The 25,672-nt window shown below is 36.0% G+C and overlaps 2 protein-coding genes across 2 annotated transcripts; both read right to left on the bottom strand.

The window, feature by feature from the left end:
• Positions 1–13: 13 nt before the first annotated feature.
• Positions 14–9,933, bottom strand: LOC129723145 (nose resistant to fluoxetine protein 6-like). Its single transcript, XM_055677151.1, has 9 exons — positions 9,804–9,933; positions 2,417–2,559; positions 2,210–2,353; positions 1,478–2,148; positions 1,243–1,414; positions 988–1,181; positions 451–934; positions 282–384; positions 14–225 (listed from the first exon to the last, which is right to left on the bottom strand). Exons 1-9 carry the CDS (start codon positions 9,907–9,909, stop codon positions 200–202), a joined length of 2,043 nt encoding a protein of 680 aa, XP_055533126.1. The 5' UTR covers positions 9,910–9,933; the 3' UTR covers positions 14–199.
• A 4,579-nt stretch (positions 9,934–14,512) lies between these two features.
• On the bottom strand, positions 14,513–25,597 carry LOC129723147 (O-acyltransferase like protein-like). The gene is made up of 12 exons (XM_055677154.1): positions 25,501–25,597; positions 25,291–25,433; positions 25,086–25,229; positions 23,320–23,485; positions 23,123–23,254; positions 22,862–23,058; positions 22,387–22,805; positions 22,218–22,331; positions 15,374–15,524; positions 14,971–15,318; positions 14,770–14,905; positions 14,513–14,711 (listed from the first exon to the last, which is right to left on the bottom strand). Exons 1-12 carry the CDS (start codon positions 25,595–25,597, stop codon positions 14,632–14,634), a joined length of 2,127 nt encoding a protein of 708 aa, XP_055533129.1. The 3' UTR covers positions 14,513–14,631.
• Positions 25,598–25,672: the final 75 nt, after the last annotated feature.

Below are 25,672 nucleotides of genomic sequence, written 5' to 3'. Positions count from 1 at the left end.
TAAGGGGGTTTAATTTTCATGACATTTCGCTCGACTGTGACTAACTTTTGTCTAATATTTTATACAGAAAAAGAAAAAAACTGAATTCTGGCCACGACACTAGTTGAGGGATAACCAACTAATAGTACTTGTCAAAAACGACTTCGAGTTGTTTAAATGATAGTTTTTAACTGGTCCGTGTTGATCGAATTTTCAATTATCATTTTGTTTTTTTAGAAGAAGTACCTAAAATCAAATACTTCAGCAATATGTAGTAATTTTGGGATTTTAAGATTGCTTACCCTGAAGCCGCTTAATTATAGCTGAGATTGGAATTTCGATTGTGGTACAAAGTAGAAAACCTATTCCATACGAAAGGCTAATACATACAACAAGTGCTTTTATCTGATAGCGAAATAGAACAAAGATTGATTAAGTGACTTGTTTCTTGATCAAGGGTGAAAAACTCACAAAATTCGGTCCGTTCAAGGGAAATCCATACCCTTCAACGTTGATAAAAGAAAATCGCAGTGAATTGAACTGCGCCAAATAGACACAGAATGACAAGCGTCCGATTGCCAGCACTACTGGATGTCGCAAGATGGCCGGTATTTTGTAGGCTCCATCGGTTGCCCCATATAGTAATCCAACTCCGCACATAATACCGAAAAAGTTACGATGAGCTGAGGCGTATATTGCCATCCAAAGAGATGGCTGACTTGGTTTGCTGTCGTAGAAGAAAGTGGCCGGGATGGAGAGCAGAATCACCATTAGTGGAGCAATACGCTTCATATACTGATAGATGATTAACTGCGCAGGATTTCGTGAGTCCTTCTGAGCTTTGTGGTACACCATTCCAGCTATTATACCGGCAAAGTAGCTGGACGTGTGAGGATGTGCACGAACATAGTCCCTCAGCATCCATTCGTAGTGTAAAAGCATGAATCGGAGGTGCCTGAAAGTATGGATCATTGTTACGTCGGTTCAAATTGTATAGTAAAATATTACTTGAAGTTTAACAGAATTACCCCGACAAAATTGTACGTGTAGTTATTGATAATTGGGACTACAATTGAGGTTGACATCATTGCGACTATCATCACTTTGGTTAATTTTGGAAACCTCCAAAGCAGCATCATAATGAGCATGCCCACAACGAAAAATTGGAAATCTGAAGCCATTGACCAGGTTTGTTGCATGCACTAGAAGACATTCATTAGTTTGCCAAATTATGCAGTCACGCTTTACTGATGGTTTACTCACTGGTTCATTGTATTTGTAGTAGTTGTTAATGAATAAAAAGTTTGACCAACCATTTTGCTTGCAGAATTGCATTTCCACATCCACTACCCGGTGAGCAGTTGGCCCACTGACTCCCAGTCGATCGAACCACGACACTTGATACAGCCACATAATGAAGTATAACGGTATCATCCTTAAAAAGACAAATAATGTTAGGTTTCGGGTAACAACGTCAACAAGCATTTCAAAATCAGACCTCAAATATCGATTAAAAACCGCTGCAAAAAAGTACCACCAGCGAAACTTGGCTCCGGTTTTGATAAAATCCAAAAAATGAACCGAAAGCAGCATTCCTCCGATAGTGAAAAATGTATGCACCAGAAAGGGAAATATTGCTGAAGCCATCCTCACGACAGCGTTCCTGTACAAATGTTCTAGTGTTCTTGGATTAGCCATAGGACTAGCCCCGAATGACATAAATGTATGAACAATGGTGATAATCAACACCGTTACTACTCGCACAGATTCCATAAATGCCAAATCCTGTTGCACTTTGGTTTTTGGCTTTGCCAGCAGTCGCTGCAAGCTACGTTTGAGGGAAAATTCCATCCATATGTTGTTTTCCGGTTCTTTGGAGTCGGTTTCGATTGCGACGAGGTTGTTATTAACATTAGCGACGACCCGATTGTCGCGAAATGTCGCGTGGATCACCAGGATAACGATGGCGCCGAGAAGTATAACGAACAACGCATGGTACAATGTAAGGGGTTTGTTCAGTTCGGCCGATGTCATGCAGTGCTCTATTACCGAGTAGCTGGAAAGGTTGTAATCTTGGCGTAACTGATAGTTCAAGCATATGTTGATGAGCCGTCCATATTTTCGTTTGTACTCGTCCATACCGGGAATGTACGAAGCGTCGTAAATGTACTGTCATGCACAACAAATGAGCAAGATCGAAAATGTTTTATGCTAGTATAAGTCCACTTACCGGTGGCTCCACGTCGATTTTTCGTTGATCATAATTTTTTCTCTGTTCGTCCGATAGGCCGCTAACTAATTCGGCGCATGTATTCAGACAGACCCCACGATCGAGCAAGTAATGGCGATAATCTGTGTCCTGTTTTGAGTGTTTCTGTTGATGATTGATAACATTGGTGATTGTTACATTAAGTCGATTCTCGGTTATTGTACTCACCTCTATAACCGCCCACAATTCAGATGAGCTGTCAGGAACGATGATACTTCTGGCGACGCAATAGGTGTTGTTGAAATTTTCGCTGAGACACGTTGATTTATCCTCAAAGTGATAAAGCGGAGGCATACTGTCATACTCGGATTCTAAAGATTAAACGGATGATCGAATTTTGTTATGCTGTCAAATTACCTCAACTTTTGAACTGGTAATCTACACTGACAATCGTAAAACGCAACATGCAAGTTTCGAATGGACTGAATGGACGGATGGACGCACTCATTTGCCCAGTCTATTAAAAGGGTAATCGACTCGATTGATGGAGAAAATCAAAACAAACTCTCGAAAACCATTTCAGTCACCTCTGGGGTGCCCCATGGTTCGCATTTGGGTCCACTTCTTTTGATATGATATTGTAACATGTCTAGGAAATCAAACTGTACAAAAACACAAGATTGTTAGGGACACAGGAATGATCCTAGACACCAAGCTAACTTTTGCAGAACACTATAACTCCATCATGAGTAAAACAAATAGTATGATGTGCTTTATTGAGCGGCTCAACAACAATTTTTAAAACCTGTAAACTATCAAACTGTTGTATATTATGTATGTAAGACCCAGTGGCGTAGCCTGGGAGGTGGGCTTATACGGTAACTGAAAACCCCATTCTAGGGTAAAAAGGCCGACTTACACTTGTGTTGTTAGGAGAGGAATTCAAGACAATTAAGACAATAGAACGTTGTTCTAATAAAACATACGTTTCAAAAGTATTTTTTTTTGCAGTGCAATAACTCGCAGGTTTTGTAAATAGTTCTTTTTCCCTCTCTACAAAAACAGCGATTAGCGTTCCGAGGCCAAAATTTCAACGACGCTAACAAGCTCGAAAATTAACGAAATCGCTAAATCTCTAACTAAATACTGAATTAGCGGAATGGTGCCCACCACTGGTCAATATAATCTATTTTGCGTAACCATTGATATAACAATGTCAAAAGAACAAATTAAAAAATGTCTGAAATATACTAAAAAAAATGCTTAGCACGAAAGAAAAATATTGTAAACATTATAAGTTACACATTATAAGTTTTTTTTTATTTACGTTTCGATCCGGTTGGTTGGGATCTTCATCAGGGCCTATTTTAAAAATTTATTCCATCACATAAAAACATAGAAAATTGTACATAAATTACATTTAGCTAACAACAAAACAGAAAGAACTCACTCGACACTAATCAGCTTGTACAGTTACAGAAAATATCCTACGTGTGGAAGTCAGGTTCGAAAGGGGGGTATTGCACTGCGTCTGAAACATGACCCCATAGAGATCAGCGCTGTTTTTATTGAGACTGCTAAGCCGAAACAAAATCAAATTTAGTGTCACAGTCGAATCCCCGTATATAAGTTATTGCAATCAGCTGTACCATTTAACGAATGTTATACTGGGTAGAACTGTCAACCAGTCACACAGATGAGCAGAAAAAGATGAAAAATAAAGAAAGAAAAGAAGAAGAAAAAAGTCAAAACTATGGATTATGTTTTGAAGAAGCACTTGATACTTGATGAAAGCCGTGAACGGAAAATTAACCTTGATTCAGAAATTTCGAAGTCGTTGAAATTCGTTAAAATGACCTTGTGCAGCATTCTAAAAAAAATAGAGCGCGATCATAGCAAACGTCGTAATGGAATCGAAAACTGCATACGAAGATATTGAAAACGAGTAGGGCGAACTTACACAGCTAAGAAAAGTGCCAACATTTATGTCGAATCACGAATTAAGAATTGCCTCCATCGTTTTTTTATTAATCCACTTAGTAGAAAAAAACGAATTTACAAACAACAATATCGCACGTTTGGCCTTGGGGCGAATAGCGGTCTCGATCAACTAGATTAGTTGAGAGAATTCGTTATCGATATTGTTTTTGACACATTTTGCATGTGTAGGATAAGTACAACGATACACCGTGCCCCAGTGCTGAGTCGAGAAAATTTCCAGCTCGAAAAGTTCCTTGACTCGATCGGGAATCGAACCCGATATCACAACCATGTGGGAGAGCTAGCCGACCGACATCGCTAACCACAGAGCCACGGGGACCACGGAACGAATTTACCTTCTCTCAATTTGGAATATAAAAATCCACTTTGCTCGGCAAAATTGTAGCTTATTATAAAAGAAACAAGTTTGTTAAAGACATTGGATTTCTATCTACCTATTTGAATGGAATTTTGTGGAGTTTTCTATAGATTGCCCCAAAGATCAATTGTTTTCGATTTAATTTTTTATAGTGATTTTCTACATTTTTCAATGTTCTACAATATGGTTTGCTATAACGAACAAACAAAATCTTTGAAGAAAGCTTATTTCCATCTCAAATGTTTCTTTGATTATTGACGATTTTATTTGAAATAATACAATAATTCAAACTAATTACTTTTTGCTAAAAAATTGATTTTGGAGTCCTATTCAATTTCAACAGAGCCAGAATAAAAATGTTCGATTATGGTACAAACACAGCGCGTTGGATTGGTATCATGCTCTTAGGCGTCGTACACAAATTACGTAACGCATGAAGACGGGGGGGGGGGAGGTGGGTTGAGTCCGCGTTACTTATTGTTACATAGGGAAGAGGGGGGGGGGGTAGTTGAGACCGTTACGTAACTGTGATGTTTACTCAAAATTGCGAATTTGGAAGGGGGGGCAGGATGTCCAGCGTTACGTAATTTCAGGGGGGGGGGTCATATCAAACGTTACTTATCGTTACATATGGGGGGGAAGGGTGTCTGAAATCTAGGGTTTTAGCGTTACGTAATTTGTGTACGACGCCTTAGTGATAAATTTTCAACATTGTTATGTGTAACTAGAGAAGAACACCAAAAAAAAAACAGAGTGAAAATGTCAAAATACTCAAACGTTCTTAACTTTTTACCTTCGTTATACTATCACCTTCGTTATACTAAACAAAGGTTATAAAATCGGTCGAAAAACGCAAAATAGATCCATGATCCGGAGGGTCGAATCGTATATACCACTCGACTCAGCTCGCCCTCAGTTCGTCTGTCTGTTCGTGTGTATGTGTGTGTATGTGTGTGTGTGTGAATGTATGTTGTCTGTATGTATGTGCCGCGAAATACTAACGCACCTTTCTTACAGAACGCAATATCCGATTTTAATGATCTTATACGCAAACGAAAGCTACTGTGCTCCCCCAGAATGCTACCGAGTGGATTTTTGATTAGTGGCTTAGATTTTAAAGTATTGATCAAAGAGTATTTTTTTTATATAAGAAATTTAACTTTTAAGGCAGAATTAATGGCACGGAGAGTCATGTGTTGTATACCAATTTACTCAGATCGACGAATTGAACAATTTATGTATGTTTGTGTATGTGTGCCTGTACGTATGTATGTGTAAATATGTTGTTTATATGTGTAGTATATTAAAATTGACCCAAAAAAGAAAAATAACAAAATAAAACTTTCTTTACAGAACGCTAATTCCGAATTTGATGTTCGCATGCTCAAATGAAAGCCCCAGAGATCTTTGAAAATTATACTAAGTGCGATCTTTTATTGGTTGCTTGAACTGTAGAGTTTTGAGCAAAGTATATTTCAGATATGGGATATTTTACTTTCTGGATAAATTTTCTCTCTCACTGCTCTTTCCTCTTCTCTATCCCTCTTTTTTCGTATCGCTATTAATTTCTCAAAGGGAATCAACAATTATGGACAACTTTTCATAATCTTTACACTCTTCGTAGTGCGTCTTAACTGGTGTAAATAAATTACCCTTAAGCTTTTTCTTGGAAATTTTAACCAGATTTTAGAAGAAACTGCAATGCTTAGCTCCTTTTCATCCGAAGCTCCCGTCCTCACTTCTTATAAAATATATACTAAATTGTACGTTGAACCTAGATTTGCGAAGAGTAAGAAACGTTTACAGCTTTCGGGAGCCAAGCATTGTAGCAAAATCTGATCCCAAAAAAAAAAAAAAAGCTTTCCCAAAGATGCATAGACCTATTTACGTACGAATGTGTTAGTGCCACCCGTTGAAAAAAAAATCGCTGTTTTGTTTGCAATGCTACGTTTTAAACTTCTGGAAATTTTTTCAGTTGAATACTTATTTTTTGTATTAAATTTGTAACCAGGAATCTAAAGTAGCTGGTGAACGTAATCGGCAAAATTAGGAAAAAGTGTTGAAGCAACTCTACATGGCTATACACGTTTACTAGTGTGCGCAGGTGAAAAGTTACATATCTCTATGATATGATACACTATGTTATAAATATTGCTTTCTAATTTAAGACTAAGTGCAAAAGAGTATCCATCTTATTCCACTTCTCGTTATCGCAGCAAGATTTAAAAAGTCTTTGTTTCGGATTTTTTCATGCAGCCTAGGCCTTCGAGAAGAATAATGTTCTCGCCTACACTCTGATAATTTAAAATTCTCAAAGATCGTGGAGAACCTGCATTTTCAGATAATGCATTTGAGATAGAAATAAATTGACAACTTTCATCAATAGCTATATTTTTTTCCTGTATAATTCTAAACTATATTTCGAGAGCAGGTTTGTAGAAGTTTGCTTCAATTCGTAATAAAATCGTGATGCTGATTCATAAATCTAGGTCCTGCGATTTCTGAAAATAAAGCGAATTAGTAGAACCGCATTAAACTATTAATTCTAGCCAGCATTTAAAAATTGGGTTGTGATCGAAAAACTAAGACTCATGTACTCCAGTGATAACCTTCATGTTATTTGCAGAAACCACGTCAAGCTTTAATTCAATGATCGTCTTTGGTTAACTCTCTGAAAACTATCTTTCAAATTCATTTCATTTATTATTAAAATTGGACTTATGATGGTATACGATTTGTAATTGACTGGCCAAATATGTATAAAGTAATAGTTAGTATAACAAAGGTTTCTGCACCACTAGGTGGATTAATTTAGGTTTTGTTTTTCATTCTACAATCACCAAATTTTGACAGATAGTAGTACATATTGTCATCTTCAATGTGTAAGAAAATTAGATGTTTAGAAAGAGTACTTTTTGAAATATTTAATATTTTGTGACAATTTGAAAAATTTGGCAAAAAAAAAATTATTCTACAGTGTATACATTTTTTCTAGAACCACAATTTTATTACCTACAACTTTGCTTAAGACACCATTTCAATCAAACAAGTCGTTTTTTCTGGTATAGAAATTTTTATCTATCAGTCACCATTTTGAATAGGCCCTTTTGAAACAGCAGTCGCGAGTCTACATGAAGAACTGATGTTAAAAAATGACCTCTTCATCAAAAAGAAACAACTGTGAAAAGTTTCAGCGAAATCGGAAATGACATGCAAAAAAAATTTTTTTCCTATTCTCCATGGAATGCCTTTATAGTAAACAGCATTGAAGAACATAGAAAAAAAAATCACTGGTTAATGTTATATTGGAAAAATTGATTTTTAGTGGCAATGTAAGGAAAATTCCACAAAAGTCCGTTTGGTGTCTTCGACAAAGTTGTTTCTAATGGAATGTGCTACAACTTTGCCGTAAAAAGTGAATTTCTATATGCAAAAATGAAAGTAAAAGTCATATTCGATTCTCAATTTTAGGTGGATTAACCTCAAAATTGCAACGTCTATAATATGGAGAATAAATAATGGACCAACTTTGCTGAAAGTTACTACGGCTTAATTTTTTGAAGTAGAATACTTCTCTCAGGAAGCTCGGCTACATAGGGATGTGAAATGAAAATCTAAAACCGAAAAAAGTGAGAAATATGTCCAATTTCAAATGCTAATAAATTGGTTAGTTTTTGATGGATTTTCGTGGTTTTTTGCAGCAATCGATTAGAAAATCTTCTAAGATTCCTACCAAATGCAGGAAATTGCCATTTTATTATTCGAACTATTGTGCTATTAAAAATTCCTAAGCCTTGCCAAAACACAAAATTCGACCTCTGATTGGTCGTTATACGATTGCTTTCCCAAGCGCGGTCGACAGAGTTATGGACCTAGTAAATTGGGAATGCATTATTTGGCCTATATAAGAGCCTTCATCAGATATTAAACAGACATTTCATCAGATATCAGAGAACAACTGAAATTTGAAGAACACAAATGAATATTTGAAGAGTTAATATTTTCTCGTTTTGCGCTATAATCCAAAGTTGATTATCGCCATCTATATGCTCTGACTATTATTAGGTGTTTGCGTCGCTTAGTGTTTGACTACGGTTATGCAGAACGCAAATGCTTCCTAAATCAGTTTTTTGTCGAAAACTATAGTGTAGTATGATTTATAGGTGTGTTATTTCAATGATGCATGCAAAGTTTTCTAATATTCATTGAATTTATCAGATAAAATGCGTAAAAGGTTCTCGGGTGGGCCAAAATTGCTAGGCCACTCTTGGTTTTCAGGAAAATTGCATGATTTTGCCCCCCATCTTGAATATGAATGCTTAAGTGAGAATTATTCCATTGCATTGCTTTTCTCAGTTTGATCAGTTCTGCTAACGTTTCAAAACCTCAAAATGATTCACAAATCTATTGTTAGTTTCGGTTCCGTTTCGATGTCAACCACTAAATATAGCATAAATTTTCACTTCAGTATAAATTCTTCTTCACTTTAAATTCAATCACGTCAGGGCTGTAGCTACTCATTTTTTGCGAAGGGGGTAACGAAATTTTACTGATTTTGATGTTTTTATATTTAGCTCAAACATACAACAGCTTATCTAAAAAGTGTGAAAAGTAAAAGGATTCACTTTATTCACAAGAATTTAAACGCGCGGTAATGCCAGCCTTCGGGTAGCTACGTATCTGTATCACGTTTCTCTTTTCCACATCTGAAAACAGATACATATTTCGGCTCCTGCTTGAAGCCTTTTTCGGTGCTTAAGTAAACAGTCTAGCTAACTCGAAAGCCAAAATACGTATCTGAATGCAGATTTGAAAAACGAAAAGTGATAGAATTAAAAACGAAGAAGTATTCATGATGAAGAGTATTTAAATTTATATTCAATGAAATCTCCATTGAAGATTAGCATATTAACTGTTCGTTTTCTAATATTTCATGGTAAATCCATCCGCTTTTTTTACAATATATGACAAAAATTACGTGGCTTATTGTTTCGTGAGAGTATGACTTCACAGCAACTTTGACTGCATCTTGAAGTTATCTCCTTGGTTCTTTTGTAGGTTAGTTATACACATAGTCTTGCACTCATGGAAACATTCCTTGAACGCGATCGAACGAATCGAGTAAATACACGAGTACAAATCGATTTTATTTCAACTGCATTACCAAAGGATGCCTTTCTGATTTGTTTACGCTAGTTCAGTGCGTTAACAAATCAGACGATCCTGTGCGATTCTCAAATTTCAAAATTCACTTACTTTCACTCTCACTAGTTTGTTCTACCGCACAAAGAAACAGCAAAGCCGGTGAAACCATAACTATCGCTTTCAGCAGCCATTTGAACTTGAGCCGGATTCCAGGCATGGTGAACAGATGCTTAGTGCGCCTAAAATTTTCTCGAAGAACCTCTCGCCGCGGCCAATCACAACAAATTGACGCGAGCCTTGTCTTGTCGCCAGAAGACAGTACTGGTACGGACGGTATGACTTGGGAGAACAACGCGCACGTTTAATAAACCTGTTTGGATTCGAGCATGTAAGATCAGCAGATGCGCCGAGTGACAATAACGATCACTTTTGTTTTCAGTAACGAATACAAACAATTCTTAATTTTTCACAGTGCTCTCCGGGAGATCGCGCTTTTTAACTAAACAGTGCTAAAAAGGTGTGACACCTGATGTAAATCTGTTTTTTAAATTTTTTGGAAGTTTAAACCTCATTAAAGTACATTGGAAATTCTACAATTTAAAAGGGTTGCAAGCATTGCAAATTTAAAACGATTTCATATAAATTAAAGTGAATAAAATACACGAAGTTCCCCACGTTAAAGTCCACTTAAAGTCAGCAAGCAGAATTCTCATTACTCATTGTACTTGAGTTTAGTGGATAAATATTCACAACATGCGCCGCGCCAAAGTAAATTTTAATTACAAAAAAAAGATAAGAGTCAGGTACCAATCAAGCTTTAGACGTACCTATGCTGTTACGCTGGGTTTTTATGTGACGCAAATTTTGGCCCCTTTTCAATTTCAAGCCCATCAATGTGCCTACATCAAAGTAAGCAGCAATTGATCAAAACGTTTAAACTTCTTTCACACACTATCGTGAAGCACATCATTGCAAGAATTTCATGAAATTTGGTGCAAAGCCAGGATACATTCATCAGTAATTTTGGAAATTTTTTCAAAACAAAAAAACAAAAAAAGGATCAGAGTTTTCTGGGTTACAATAAAAAAGCTACTTATCATATGCCTGGTTGTTCTGCATACATATGCATGATCCGAAATTTAAAACCTAAATTAATCTACCTAGTGGTGCAGAAACCTTTGTTATACTAACTATAATTGTATACTTATTAGGCTGCCTATAATCACATATCAGTCCCATCTTCATTTTCATCAAGTTGAGAAAACAGCACGTAAAGGTATTTTTCGTGCTTAAGTTATTTCAACTGTTGAGCGTGGTTTATTCCCATATTTTAGACATGATATAATGAGATAGACATTTACCATAACTTCTCTATAAGAGCGACAAGAATGCACGTGGGACTGGTATGCGATTATAGGCAGTAGGCCAGTAAATCACAAATCGTAGAGCAACGTAAATCCAATTTCAATTATGAATAAAATGAGTTCAAAAGATAATTTTCAGAAGGTGAACCAAAGACGATCTTTGAACTATAGCTTGACGTGGTTTTCGAAAATATTATGGATGTTATCACTGGAGTATTTGAGTCTTATTTTTTCAATCGAGAACCAATTTTTAAATGCTGGATAGAAGCAACATTTTTTTTTTAAATAAACAGAAACAGTAAACAGTAATAGATAACAAAGATGCTGATTTCATACTAGAACAGCAAATATGTATGTTAGTTCAAGGCAGTTCTAATTTTTTAATTTCCCATAATCCATGTTTGAATACCACATTCGTATTATTTTCAGAAATCGCAGGACCTAGAATTATGAATCAGCATCAAGTTTTTTTACGAATTGAAGCAAACTTCTACTAACCTCAGATCAGCATTACAAAGAAAAAAATATAACCATTGACGAAAGTTGTCAATTCAATTCTATCTCAAATGCATAATCTGAAAATGAAGGTTTTCGCGACATTTGAGAGATTTGGATTTTTCGGAGTGTAGACGAGAACATTATTCTTTTCGAAGGCCTAGGCTGTACTATAAAATCCGAAATAAAGACTTTATAAAACTTCCTGCGATAACGAGAAATGGAATAACATATTTGCACTTTGTCTCAAATTAGAAACCAATATTTATATCTTATATGAGCGTAGTGTATCATATCATAGGAATAAGTGACTTTCCACCTGCGCACACTAGTAAACGTGTATAGCCACGTAAAGTTGCTTCAGTTTCATCCAAACTACAAATGATCGCATCTTGATGTTCACAATTTTTTAAATTCTTGGTCACGAGTTAAAAGTATATTTAGAACCTAATATTAAACATCAAATGAAAGTTCAACTGAAAAATTTTCCAGCTGTTCAAAACGTAGCATTGCAAACAAAACAGCGATTTTTTATGTTTTCTGCATCTGCAATATCTGCATCGCTAATTGTTTTACATTTGCACACTGTGGGATCAGGTTTTGCTTCAATGCTCCCCGAAAGCTGTAAAGCTTCTTATTTTTCGCAAATATGGGTTCAACGTACAATTGATTATATATTTTAAAGAAAGTGTGGACGGAAGCTTCGCAAGCAAGAAAAGAAGCTAAGTAAGCATTGCAATTTGCTCTAAAATTAATTCATTTACACCAGTTATGTAAGACGCACTACGAAAAGAGTAAAAATTATGCAAAGTTGTTGATGATTGTTGCTTTTCTTTGAGAAATAAATAGCGATACGAAAAAAGAGAGAGAGATAAATCATCCAGAAAGTAAAATATCCCATGTCTAAAATATACTTTGGTCAAAACTCTACAGTTCAAGCAACCAATAAAAAATCGCACTCAGTATGATTTTCGAAGAGCTCCGGGGCTTTCATTTGAGCATGCGAACATCAAAATCGGAATATGCGTACTGTAAAAAGGGTGTTTTTTTGTTATTTTTTTTTTTTTGTTCGATTTTGATATACTACACATATAAACAACATATTTACACATCTATGCATACGGCACACATTCACATACATACAGAAGTTGTTCAGTTCGTCGATCTTAGTCGATTGGTATACAACACATGGCCCTCCGTGCCATTCATTTTGCCTTAAAATTTAAATTTTTAAAATATAAAAAATACTCTTCGATCAATAATTCAAAATCTAAGCCACTAATCGAAAATCCACTCGGTAGCATTCTGGGGAAGAACGGTAGCTTTCGTTTGCGTATAAGATCATCAAAATCGGATATTGCGTTCTGTAAGAAAGGTGCGTTAGTTTTTTGCGGCACATACATACAGACAACATACATACACACACACATACACACACACATACACACACACATACACACGAACAGACATTGCTCAGTTCGTCGAGCTGAGTCGAATGGTATATACGATTCGGCCCTCCTGATCTTGGATCTATTTTGCGTTTTTGGACCGATTTTATAACCTTTGTTTAGTATAACAAAGGTAATAGTATAACAAAGGTAAAAAAAAGTTGAGACGATTTCATAAATATTTTGGGGTCTGTCATTAATTCAAATATGTTTTTAAAATGAGCCTATTTCGCTCTGAAAAATTTCTTTTGATATTTCTATGAATATCAGACATTTTACCTGAGCTTGGTTTGAGCTTTTTACATATTTTTTATTTTATTTTTTTTCTAAACTATGTTTGAGCTTTTAACATATTTTCTCTCCAGAAGAATTTTTAAATTTTACAATAGCCCTGAAAAAAATCAAAAACTTTCAGCTGTTCCAATAACGTTTATTTCACGTTTTGGATGAATGACTAAATTATTCTATCGCTGTCTTTCTCATGGTTTTGAAAGTGTCCGCCTGTTGATACTTCGTTTACCACAGTAAACATCAATCAAAGTTTATGCGTAGGGTCAAGACCACCAGTTCCCTATATGGAATAGGGCGAGAGACTCAGACACAGAGCAACAAAGTAGAAATCAGTTGCATGGAATTAGCAGTTTTATCTTGACCTCACATTCATGCAGAATCGTTATCGAATAGTTAACTGCAAAAATATAGTTTCTTGAGGGGGAGAGAATAATTATATAACTCCTCTCAAAACTCTATACTATTAAATCGAGATTAGTGTGAATAAAATGCCCCAAGCTAATAACCATTTCAAGCTGTTTCGAAAACGTTGCTTGATGTGTAACTGACACCGTTGATTGCTAATCTATTTTTGTCCGAGCTTCATTCAGTTTTGCATTTACCTACCGCTTTTAGGCTTCTGTTTGACAACGGTTCGTGTAAATTTTAGTAATTTTTTTTTCTGGCTCAATCAGCTGCTGGATCAACTTCAACAAAGTCGTCTCTCTCATTGCAAGGTCACTGTTGAATTCCAGCTCAGCCTGAACCTCGTGTCAGTTATTTAGCACTGTGGACGGAGGTTGAAAGGTGAAACCCAATGGGTATTGAACTGGTTTCACGTCACTCGTTGCTTGAATTACATCACAATTAAACTTGTGACCTTTTTAGGCACAGAAATTTCTCGATAGGTTGGTTAGGCTGAGAAATGATCACCATTTTTTTAAACAAGATGCATAACAAGCGACAAACCGTGACGCTATACAGAAGCTCACGCAGACTGCGATTATTTTGCCCAGAAATCACCGTGAAATGAGTTTTATGATCGAGTTGATTCGGCGTAGTGTACATAAACAAACAACCTTAGCAAATCAAGAGTCTGTGACGAGCGCAAGAGATGTGCGTAGGAGATTTCAAAAACTAACCGTGAACGATAAGTGGAATTCCAATTGGAGCTTTCAACTAGAAAAAATAGATGTGGTGTAAACCACCGTAGTTCTATTTTTTTGTTTAGAGAAACCAATGTTGCAACCCTGTATTAAATCCGGTTCTATATCTAATACCTTCCTGTATTTTCTTATAAAGCAAACTTAGAAGATAATACCATCACGTAGTCGGCATCGTCTAGAGCAAGTTTCATCTTTGTCACACCCTTTGCCTAACTTTTAAATTTGGTTTGTTCGAATTGAATCCCTGGGCTGGATTGTGCTGTGATGATTGATGATCTGAAAAGAAAAAAAACTCTATAATTCTTGAGGTAGAAATCTGATAACGCGAACTAACCGATCCGAGGTCCACTTTTGCCGGATCCACCGGCTAGAAGCTGCTTGAATATAACATCCAGAGGTTTTTCAATTGTCACAAATGCAGCAAATGCTAGCGCGTAGGAGATCATGGTTACTGAACAGAATACCGTCACCTGCCACAATGAAAAGAAACATCATCATCAGCTCAAATTTGACACAAATTCATTGAAAAACCCACCATCATCGCAATCGACAACCGCACGGCTTCGTGCTGGTTTGACATGACCGCTTCCAGGACGCTCATGTGGATCAGATAGACGCTGAAGCTCAACCGGCCGGATACGCGTAAAACGGGGTTCTGCAGGATTCTGGACTCGCGCAGCCAACCGAACAGAGTGCCGGATTCGTTGAAAATGTACATCAGAATAATGACGGCCAAGGTGATGGCGAACGTCCACCGATGCAAGCCGGCGTAAATTCCCATCCACAGTGAAGGCTTCGGTAGGTCCAGCTGGTTGAAAAAAGGTGCCGGCAGGAAGAAGGCAACCGCCAGTGGAAGGATCGAGTACTGCAGGACTTTAAATATCTGTAAAAAAATTTTCTGTTAGAGTTAATTCATAGTTAGACCAGATTGAACAGACCAATGAATTTTTGATGATCTGTTCGTTCTTCCGAATTTTGTGATATATTATGCCAACGAACATTCCCGCGAAGTAGCTAGCACAATGCACATCGGAGGTCTGGTAGAAATTAACGTACCATCTCTCATACCATAGGCGCAGATTGTGACCTCTAGAAGTAGAAAAAAAAAACAAAATATTTAATAATACAGACGAAGAACAAAATAGGGTTGGGAACCTATTTTCAGATGCTTATAGAGCCTTCTGTGTATTAAGACGCATTACTCGAAAAGTGTAAAGTGAAATACAAACATAAGTATATCATTTTGTTAACTACCTTTCTCTCTGTCAGCCTTTGTTTTTAAATTGTAAAACTAATTTAGCAAACTTTAACAGTAATCAACTAAAGCTCTCAATCGAGGGATACTATCTCAATCACCCCGAACCTATTTCAAGCAGTTCGCAACTGTTTTGCAGGAGATTTTTCAGCACCCGAATGGCGGCGGAATGACTGCTACTAAAGCCGAAAGCTGATGACAGAAATTGAAAAAAACGCTATAACACAGAATACAGTTATTTTTTACGACGCGTTGAAAAAAAAACATGTAAAAAACCGTGTTTTTCACTTTTCGTTTTCATCGCTCTCGAATTTATCACGCAGAGCCTTTCGGTTGTATTACGACTCTGAGATAAATGAAAAGTATTTAAAAAATATCATAATGATCATGTGCGGTGAGATCTAACAAAAAAATGTCCGCCTGATGAATCATGGCTTGAATGCCGATCGAATTTACAATTGTGATGAATCTGGCTTGTTTCTCAAATAACTCTCCGAGAAACATTACCCCATTTGGGAGAGAAAAACCCAAAAATCGGATAACTTTCATACAATGCTCGAACGTAACTGGGACTAAGAAATCATCTTCAAAACTCAAAGGAAGATCGAAAAACCCTAGCTGCTTGTAGAACATAACGATTCCGTTACATTATCGAAGATCTGTCAACCCGGACGAACACATACGATTCGCATAGATTCTCTAGGATTCCTCACATTGGAGTCGTGAGCGTCCTTGAAAAGGATTCCTGAAAAAAGAATCTTCAGGAAAGCCCTGTATATGGCTCTAGGATTCTTAAATAAGAATCGTGAGTGGGAATCCTCCGGATCGTGTTTGCGATTCCTTTCACGATTCCTTCACCGTGTTAATCGGTATCCTGGGGATTCTTACTCAGGTTTCTCTGCGTGTTAGTAAGGGGTTGAAGCGACGAGCCCGGCGAGCAATTACTATGCGAACTCTCACGAAAGTTGACGCGTTTTGATAATGGCTAGGGGCACCAAATAGGACTGGTTGAATAGTTATAATCCTTCATTTTTTCCGGTTTGAGCTTTTGGAATGCACTTTTTTCATTTTGTTGACCAGTGTAATCAGTGTAAAATTTTGCATGGAGGCCACACGCAGTGTAACACTTCGCTGAATACCCACTCCCCTCCCCTAAGCGCGTTATGTAAATTACGAATGTTCCTTTAAAAACACGAACGATACTATTGTATAGATTAAGCAAAACAGCTTATATTCAGCCTATATTTAGCATACATTTAGCATATGATTCTTACGAAAATTACGTCAAAAATTTGAAAAATCGTCGGAACAAAACCGTGTAAAAAAGACCATACTGTACATAAACATATTTTGGCCTGAACATTTAATTGAGCGGCGCTATAAAAATAAAGAGGCTTAAATAGAACAAAATACTAATGGGAAATATCAATGAGGGAATAATGAAGGAGTTATAGAGAATGAAAATCTGACAGGAAACGATATATAGATAAAATGAAATTAAATCCAGTAAGAAAAATTGATGCAAAGTCAATGTGTACGGTGAAACAGAAAAACTACAAAGCATAATAAATTAAATGCAAGAAGCAAAAGCAAAATATGAATGAGAATTTAATGGAAATAAAAAATAATACAATACTTATAAGAAACCCAATTCAAATAAAGAGATGAAAATAATGCATGATAACAGAAAAAGAATAAAATAATATAACTGGAAGGAAACAACGGAAGCATGTATAATGTAAAATGAGAATATGAAGTAAAATAAAAATAGGCAGTTGAGGGAAATAAATTGAAAAAGAAACAAATTAGATGACATTTGGATGAGGAAAGAATGGAAAGGAAAATTTGGTGTCGTTGTGTTGAACAATTTAAACAGGATTGAGAAAACATCGATAGAAAATGCGAAAGAGGAAATGAAAAGAAACAAAAGACTGAAAAAAAAGAATAAGAATTTAAACGAACTGAAAAAAATGCTGAAAAACTAATTCAAAATATATTGTTATTGTATTGTAAAAAAGAAAACTAACATAAAAAGGAGATAAAAATAAAAACATAAAAGAATATAAATTAAACACTGCATAAATTGTGATAAAAATCTAGAATTTAATGTAATTATGGATATGCAAATAAAAATAAAGCATACAGGCTTGAGAGAAAACATAAAAGAAAAGAAATGAAAAAAAATAGAGCAGGATAAAAAAGAAAGCAGGGTTGTAAAAAAGAAAGAGAAAATGCAGATGCAGATAAAAAATTATTATAATATTTGAAAATTGATTGAAACAGCAAAAAATGGTGAAAAAAAATCAAGATAATAAATAATATTAAGAGATAAAATAATATGAAAAACATTTGACATTGACGATTTATTATATTTATTAGGATTTATAAGTCAGTTGGAGAAATAGAAGAAAAAAAAAACATTAGATCAAAATAAATAAAGTATAACTGATGAGAAATGATGAATGAAAAACAAATTAAGAAAAGAAAATCTTGAGAAAAATTCAGAAAGAACATAATAGGGTAAAATATATGAAAACAAACGGAGAGAAAAACTTCATAGAAAGAATCGGGCAAAAAAGAATTGATAGTTGAATAGAAATAACAGGAGAGAAACAATAATACAAAACATGTGCGAAATAAATATAGAAAAAAAAAACAGTGCGAAAACATGAAAAAAAATTTATTTGTTTATTCAATGAACAAAATATGGTGGAAAATTAAAAAAAAATAAAAATACAAGCAAAAATACACGAAAAAATGAAATGGAACGCTAACTGCTCTACTTTACCAGCCTTGTTTTTTGCTAATTTTAATTCTCATGTATGTACTCTTCTGGGCCGTTTTATAATAAGAGGACCTCATTTTGGCCAGAGTTGGTTACAGTATTATAAAAGTTTAACTAGATAACATGGTAAGTGAAGCCTGAGAATAAACCCTTGTTTAAAGGGTTATATACCTTTTTGCTCGAGAAAACAGAGCAAAGTTTGGAATTTTTTTTAGCGTGTAGTGCCTCTTTTCAATGCATAAAAGTAGTAACTTTCTGAAAATTCTGTCAATCAACTACAAAAAAGCACGTTTTTCATAAGAAATACCCCGAAACAATGTTATATTGCAGAGGTTTGCGGTGTTAACGATTGCGACCCAGCAGATCAGCTGAAATCAAAAAACTCATATTGTTTCATTAGTTTAAAAGTGTGCCGGCTATCTGAACGATCATTTTCATGAGTATTTTCTTTGTTTGTTTTTCCCGGATGAAACATGTTTTGAGCACTGAAAATTTATTTTCGGCAAAGTTAAAATTCGTGTATCAAAAATGGTCGTTCAACGACCGGGGAATTTAAAAACGAACATTTAAGAAAAAAAAAAAAGAAAATCGGTTCAGCAGTTTTACCGTAATTTTAAACACGGCAAAGTCATTTTTTTAAAACACCATTCCGAGATAAACCGGTAAACCGGACGAGGCACGCTTCAAATCGCTCTAACTTTCTCCCTATTGCTCGGATCGTTTCGAAAATTTGTGAATATGTTCTCAAGAAGTTGTACTTAAAGATAATAAAAATAAAAAAAAAATTCGATTTTTGAAAACTAAAAAGGTTTATAACCTCTTAAGTCCTTTGAGCCCACGACCAATCGCTTCGCTTGTCGAGGCGGACCCTGTAAACTTACGGCTACGCAGCTCCTCAAAAGTAAGTTGGGGGAAAAAAATGAGAATGTGATAAAAACAAAGAAGACAAAAAAGAACAGACGCATGGAAGAAATAACGGAAAAAGAATAAATGAGTGAAAGTGGAAGCAAAGAGTTAGAACAAAAAACTATATAGCAAGGAAAATAGTATACATTGATGGGGAGAAGTTCATTGAAGAAAATATAACAAAAGTTTGCTTAGTTATTTAGAGTATCGAGTAGATTTTCTTATTAAAATTCTCAAGCATTCAACGATTTTCCCTGTAAAATGTGTTGATGTAAAATTAACATACGAAAGTAAAACCAAACAGTAGGCAGGGTTGGAACGCAGGGTTATTTCATTAGTTTAGAAGTGTGCCGGGTCCTTGAACGATCGCTTTTATGAGTATTTTGTTTTCAGTGCAAATGGGAACGTTTTTCCCAAAAAATGCACGTTTTGAGCGCTAAAAATTGCATTAAAAATTTTCTTGCGGCAAAATGTAACTGTATGTTTTAAAAAGCGATCGTTCAAGGATCGGCGAATTTAATAACGAAAATTTAAAAAAAAAAGATGAAGGAAATCGGTTCAGTAATTTTCCCGCAATCAGGATCACGGCAAAGTCATTTTTCTAAAAACACCATTCCGAGATAATCGCGTGTATAGTTTCAAGTTTAGCTTATGCGGCCGTGGCGAGGCGCGCTCCAAATCGCTCTAACTTTCTTCCTATTGCTCAGATCTTTATGAAAATTTGTGAAAATGTTCTCAAGATGTTGTATTCGAAGATAATACAATGATTTTTTTTAACATCAATCGACGATATTATATTTACGCACTTCCAAGCTTGCTAAGGACACCAAAGTTCATAGGAATAGGTAGTTAAAAACCTGTTATCACTCGATTTTTCTAGTCTGAGCTCTAAAGTAGAATTATTTTTTATTTTGGCGACATTCATAAACGACGTATCGCTCATAGGGGGGAGGAGAGGTATCCTTGAGCGTTACGATTTGTTGCATAGGGTAGGGGGGCGATAAGATCAGCGTTATGTAACAAAAATTCTCTGAAGAGACTTTCCAAAAAAGAGCTAATTATTAGGCAAATTCTTCTACTGAGTTACGTAATTTTTATGAGAGGGTAGGTGTTAGCATTACGTTTCATTACACATGGGGAGGTGGGGGTCCGAAAAGAAAAATCAAAAGCTAGACGTAATAAAAAAACACAATTCTCTAAATGCGCATACACAATTACAATAGAAAACAAATTGATTTTCACATTTGCTATTCCATTATCTGGCCCCGCCTTTAAGAAATAAAAATTTAAACCACGGCATCGTACAGAAAATTCCTCTTAATTTTTATTCCCGACACGGCCACAAAAGAATTAAAGGCCCAGAACTAAGGGAGGGTAACGGGGCGAATGCTCCGGGCCTCACATGCTACCACCACTCGAAAGCATAACAGACGGGCAGATAAAATGAAGACCTTTTTAGCTCGTCACCTTACAGCGGAGGGTCAAGTAATTTCACAATTTACAATTATCTTACCAGTTAATGTTTTGAGCCCTCTGCTCAAAGAAAATATTTGCCTCGGGACCCAAACAACCAAATCTGACCCTGTCGCTAGTACAAATTATGTAGGGTAGCAGCTGGTTATTCTTCCTATAAAATATAATATCTTCGTGAGCAACTAAGCTAAAAAGGCACTGGTGATGACGAAGATCAATCTTTGGTAAAGTGAAAAGGTTTTTGAAATGAATAAACTTTTTATCATAGGAAAACATCACAGAAAAGTTTATGAAAGCGGATTCCAGAATTGCCACGAATATCGGAAATTACACGGTTTTTCACGCTGATTTCAAAGTTTACGCATTTAAGAAATTTAATTTAGGAGGATTTTTGAAATGCTTCTGATGGTTGGATCATGTTCCGATAAACGGCTGGCACTTTTCAGATGTTACCGATGCAAGGTCTTTTCGGGAATCAAATATAAACCATCACCATAATCTTGTCGCTTGTAAGATTCTCGCACGGTTGTTGAACGTATTAGCATCTCGCTCAGAATCGCATCGATAAACGAGAAAAAGTAGCCACCAACAGACGGTTTAATTTCTCTTTATTCTTTTCAGAGTCGTTTGAGTCACTGGTTCGCCTAGTCCCTTGATTCATCGATCTTCTCTACACCTAGTTAAAAAGTCGTAAACCAGCAAAACTTACCACTCGAAAGGTTTATCAAATTGTCTGCTTATCATCGGCACGCATCAAATGAGGTGATAAAATTTATTATGTTTTTATTATTATTTAAATTTCTCTCATCAAACAAAACTTAACAAAAACATTAACACTTTACGAGCGTCATCTGCTTGGCACAATTTGGGAGCCCGTAGAGTGATGGGTTTTGCCCGAAAATTGATTCGAAAATCTGGTTTTGGTGGATATCAATGTCAAGGTCGCCGTTACCCAAACTAACCCGAGTGGTTGGACAATATAGCATTGCATTGAGGGGAATGAACTTTTCATTTGTGGCTCCACCTGTTTCTTCAAAAGTTTTAAATCTTTATTGGAATAATGAATAGGAAATGGAAACGAATGATAGGGAACGAACGAACTGGTAAAAAATGGAGCTTACATCACAGAGTCCGGTTATGTAGTTTTAAATGTTAATAAATGCTTGCTTGAAATCAAGGTCGGCCGTTGCCGAAGTGACTCATGTGACAAGCAACTCATTCTAAAATGAAAACAAACTGCGGAAAGAAAACTTGTTTCTTTTTTTGCTGTCGAATTAGAGTTGAAATTTTCTGCACGGAATGGATTAAATCGATTTGTTTTGCTGTTGAATAAAATAATAAGCTCGAATAGATCACAACTTACTTGTTCGAAATAGGCATCATTGCATCCAATGCAAATATATAGGTCCTGATGGCCGGCAGCGCAAATCCTACAGCAAATAGTGAACCCATTATCCACTTCCAGGACTGAGGAAAACTAAAACAAAATCAGCGTCAAATTTACGTTGTGTCGTTCTCAAAATCTCACCTACCGCCAAATAAGCATCATCGCAACGAGGCCAACGACAAACAGTTGAAAGTCCGCCGATAGATACCAGGTGTGAATAAGGCACAGCTCTTCCGGTTGGTAATAGTTACTTATGTAGAGAAAATTGACCCACCATTTTTTACGACAAACGGCTCTCGATAGCACCATGAACTGATAGGCCGAGGGACTGTACTGTAGCAGGTCGGACACCGAAACCGTGTACAACATCACCACTAAGTACACCGGAAATGACCGTAGGTAACGATTCACTATGCCCATCCACAGATGGCTCAGGTTAAATCGCTTGCCTTCGGTATACCTGACGAAAAATACGGCCAATAGAAATCCGCTTACCGAAAGGAAGATGTTGACTGTGTAAGGACAAATGGCAGCGATGATTTGCATTGCCGCCATCGAATCTGACTGATGGAAAGATTTAAAATCAAACTGTTTGCTCAAAATATTATTCCAACACATACAATTTCCACTACTTCAGGTGATTGACTGGTAATCATGCGCTCGCCGATTAGGACATGTGAAAATATCACAATGATCATTGCCAAAACGCGCAAAGCATCCAGAAAACCGAGATCTCGCTGAAACTGATCATCCCCGGGAGCCTCTATCAGTCGATGGATATTGCGTCGAAATGAGAAGGCTGTCAGCAGGTAGGACTCTGAAATTAGATTCGACTTTATTAGATTACCTAACAATCATAAAATGGTAATGAATGAGTGTACTTTTATCCTTCAGGGGCCTTTGGTAGTAGTCGAGATCTCCATCTTTACCAAGTCTGATATCACAGAAGGTTGAAAAAATTGACAGTAGTACCAGAGAAATCAGTGTAAACCAGAAAAGAATGTCCCAGAAATCTGAAGAAAAAAAAACACTTCAATGATGAATCAGATTTTGGTAGACATGATTATTAGTATTTTACCTTCCTTTCTGGTTATAGTTGCACTGTTGGTGCAGTGTTCAATTTTCGAAAATGCCGAAAGACCGTACTCCGTCTGCAGTTTGTAGTTTTGACAAATGTTAATAACAGATCCATGCTGCTGGCGGAAGGCGCTGATATTGGGCAGCAGCCAATCGTTGGTTATGTACTAAAAATAATAATTATGAAACCGAAATTATGATTGAGCGGAGTCCATTTGAGTCATTATTAATTAATTAGTAAAGAGATACTATCAACTGAAATCTGAGTATAACCTGAGTATAGAAAATTTCCATACAAAATCAAAACCAGGTCAGCTCTTACTGGTGCTCTTACTTATGCAGACGCATTAAAGTGTTATTTTTTTTTAGAGCACAATAAACTGTTCATGAGAAACTACTTATGAGATCCACTAGAAAAAAGTTGTACTCTATTATAATATTTTGGTATAGGAAACTTGTCTCCGCACCGGCCTCAATACAAGCATAAGTTCAATGCAACACAGCTTCAAATAAGTTTAATCTAACACTGAAGTTAAGCTGTCAAACTCGTGAAAAGTGAAACCAACCATCCTTTCAACTTATGGAGGCTTCTTCAAGGACGCAGAGGAAATCGTTTTTAGTCGGATTCCTTTCGCAAAACGAGTCATATATTTATTTTGTTTATTATGGATTTTTTCGTTGACATTTTGATTAAATTCAACAAATCAAATAATATTAGTTCGTGACCGTTTTGGAATATACATAATTTAATAGAATCCTGGAGTAATTATAAAAATATTTTCTTACTTCGCAAAAATCATACTGTAGAATTCATAAATCACTACACGAAATACTCATCTTTACAAAAGGCTTTTAATTTGCAACATTATAACGACAGCTGCTTGCATATGTAAACGAAAAATATTAATTTCATCGAAGTGGTGTGAAGTTATGAGCTGAGTTGTGAAATAGAATTAGTAGAACCTTAGTAGAAAACAAAACAATTTATCTATTTTAAAATTTATCGTTGGGTAAAAGTTTCCCCTTAACGCTTGAGGCCGAAAAAGAAAACCTGTTTCACGTGTTTTCTGCTCAACACTTAGTTATTTGTTTAAAAGTTTCGAACATCGAATTTATTATTCATTTCAATGCTTCCAAAAAATTTCCCGACAAATAGTTCCAATGGTTTTCATCATGACACACATAAACTTCTTTTTAATTTTTTATTTCTTAAAAGTTTGTATTTTTTGCCTAACCTCTTGAACTTGTCAAACTATTTTAAACCTGCGTGCTTCTAAAAACAGTCCACGCTACCCTTAATTAACTTCGCAAATTTTTTGTGTGTCTATTCTGGATTTACTTCGCAAAAAGAACAAGCGGAACAGCCATTCAACAAATGTTACAAGAAAACAAGTCCCACTTCATCACCCTCTGTGGTAGTATTGTTAGTCGGTTGATTTTTTTTTATCATGTGGTGATTTTTGCATAACGATTTCTTGAAAATGGCAGGCAGCCAAGTGGAACTCATCAGCTAGATGAGTTTTATTGATAAATTATAAGCCTTGCACTGTGACTTGAATCATAACAGACACGAACCTAATGTAGTTTTGCTTCGATTGTAATCAATCACTCACATCAATAGAATACTCACATCGACTGTTGAACAGTATTTGTTACTTAATTCGAAATTGAAGCAAAAAACGACTGTATTCAAGCATTACCGCCACTAAATAATATAGATGCTCCTTGCACTGAGTATAGAATATCAGATTTGGCATTTTAGCATACCTGAAAATCAACATCAAATTCCTTTTGATTGAACTGCTTCCGCTGTGATTCATTTAGGTCTGAGACTAGTTTCTCACAGTTTTCCACACAAACGCCTCGTGTAAGCACGCTGTGTCGATACTGGTATAAATGCTTCGAGTATTTCTAAAAAAAGCCAAAAATCCGGTTCAAAAATACAGTAAAAACTTGCACTTCCTAGCGTTACTTCTATAATTCTCCAAACATCCGATGTGTTATCTGGTTTCACAACAGTTTTCACTACACAAAACGTGGCCGAAGGTTTGGACTCCATGCACTTTTCGTAACTTTCATACTGAATCAACGCTGGCATCCTTCTATATTCGCTCACTGAAAACGTGACGAAAATATGTCGTAAACAAATCCAAACTCACAAAATCACAAATGAGAAAATTACTGTCATGGTACAGCGAATCCGCATTGGTGACAGCTGGAAAAACGAACGCAACGAGAAGAGCGACGGTTACCGAAACGGAATTTACGGTTCGAACCATTTTCTTCGAACTTGCGAACCACTTGAACTTCAAAACTAAACTGAAACCAACAAGCTGCATGACACGAGAGCTTGG

This window comes from Wyeomyia smithii, chromosome 2 (genome assembly GCF_029784165.1).
Source record: "Wyeomyia smithii strain HCP4-BCI-WySm-NY-G18 chromosome 2, ASM2978416v1, whole genome shotgun sequence".
Classification (NCBI taxonomy): domain Eukaryota; kingdom Metazoa; phylum Arthropoda; class Insecta; order Diptera; family Culicidae; genus Wyeomyia; species Wyeomyia smithii.
The sequence above is the reverse complement of the archived record's forward strand: the minus strand, read 5'-3'. Positions and strand labels throughout refer to the sequence as shown.

Coding starts and splice junctions, on each gene's coding strand:
- LOC129723145 (XM_055677151.1), bottom strand. CDS start 9,909: ATGCCTGGAATCCGGCTCAAGTTCAAATGGCTGCTGAAAGCGATAGTT. Junction 1,415..1,477: donor GTTTTTAATCGATATTTGAG/GTCTGATTTTGA, acceptor TGTCTTTTTAAG/GATGATACCGTTATACTTCA. Junction 935..987: donor GTAATTCTGTTAAACTTCAA/GTAATATTTTAC, acceptor CCATACTTTCAG/GCACCTCCGATTCATGCTTT.
- LOC129723147 (XM_055677154.1), bottom strand. CDS start 25,597: ATGGTTCGAACCGTAAATTCCGTTTCGGTAACCGTCGCTCTTCTCGTT. Junction 23,486..25,085: donor AATTTGATGTTGATTTTCAG/GTATGCTAAAAT, acceptor TATTATTTTTAG/TACATAACCAACGATTGGCT. Junction 22,332..22,386: donor GCGATGATGCTTATTTGGCG/GTAGGTGAGATT, acceptor ATTTTGTTTTAG/TTTTCCTCAGTCCTGGAAGT.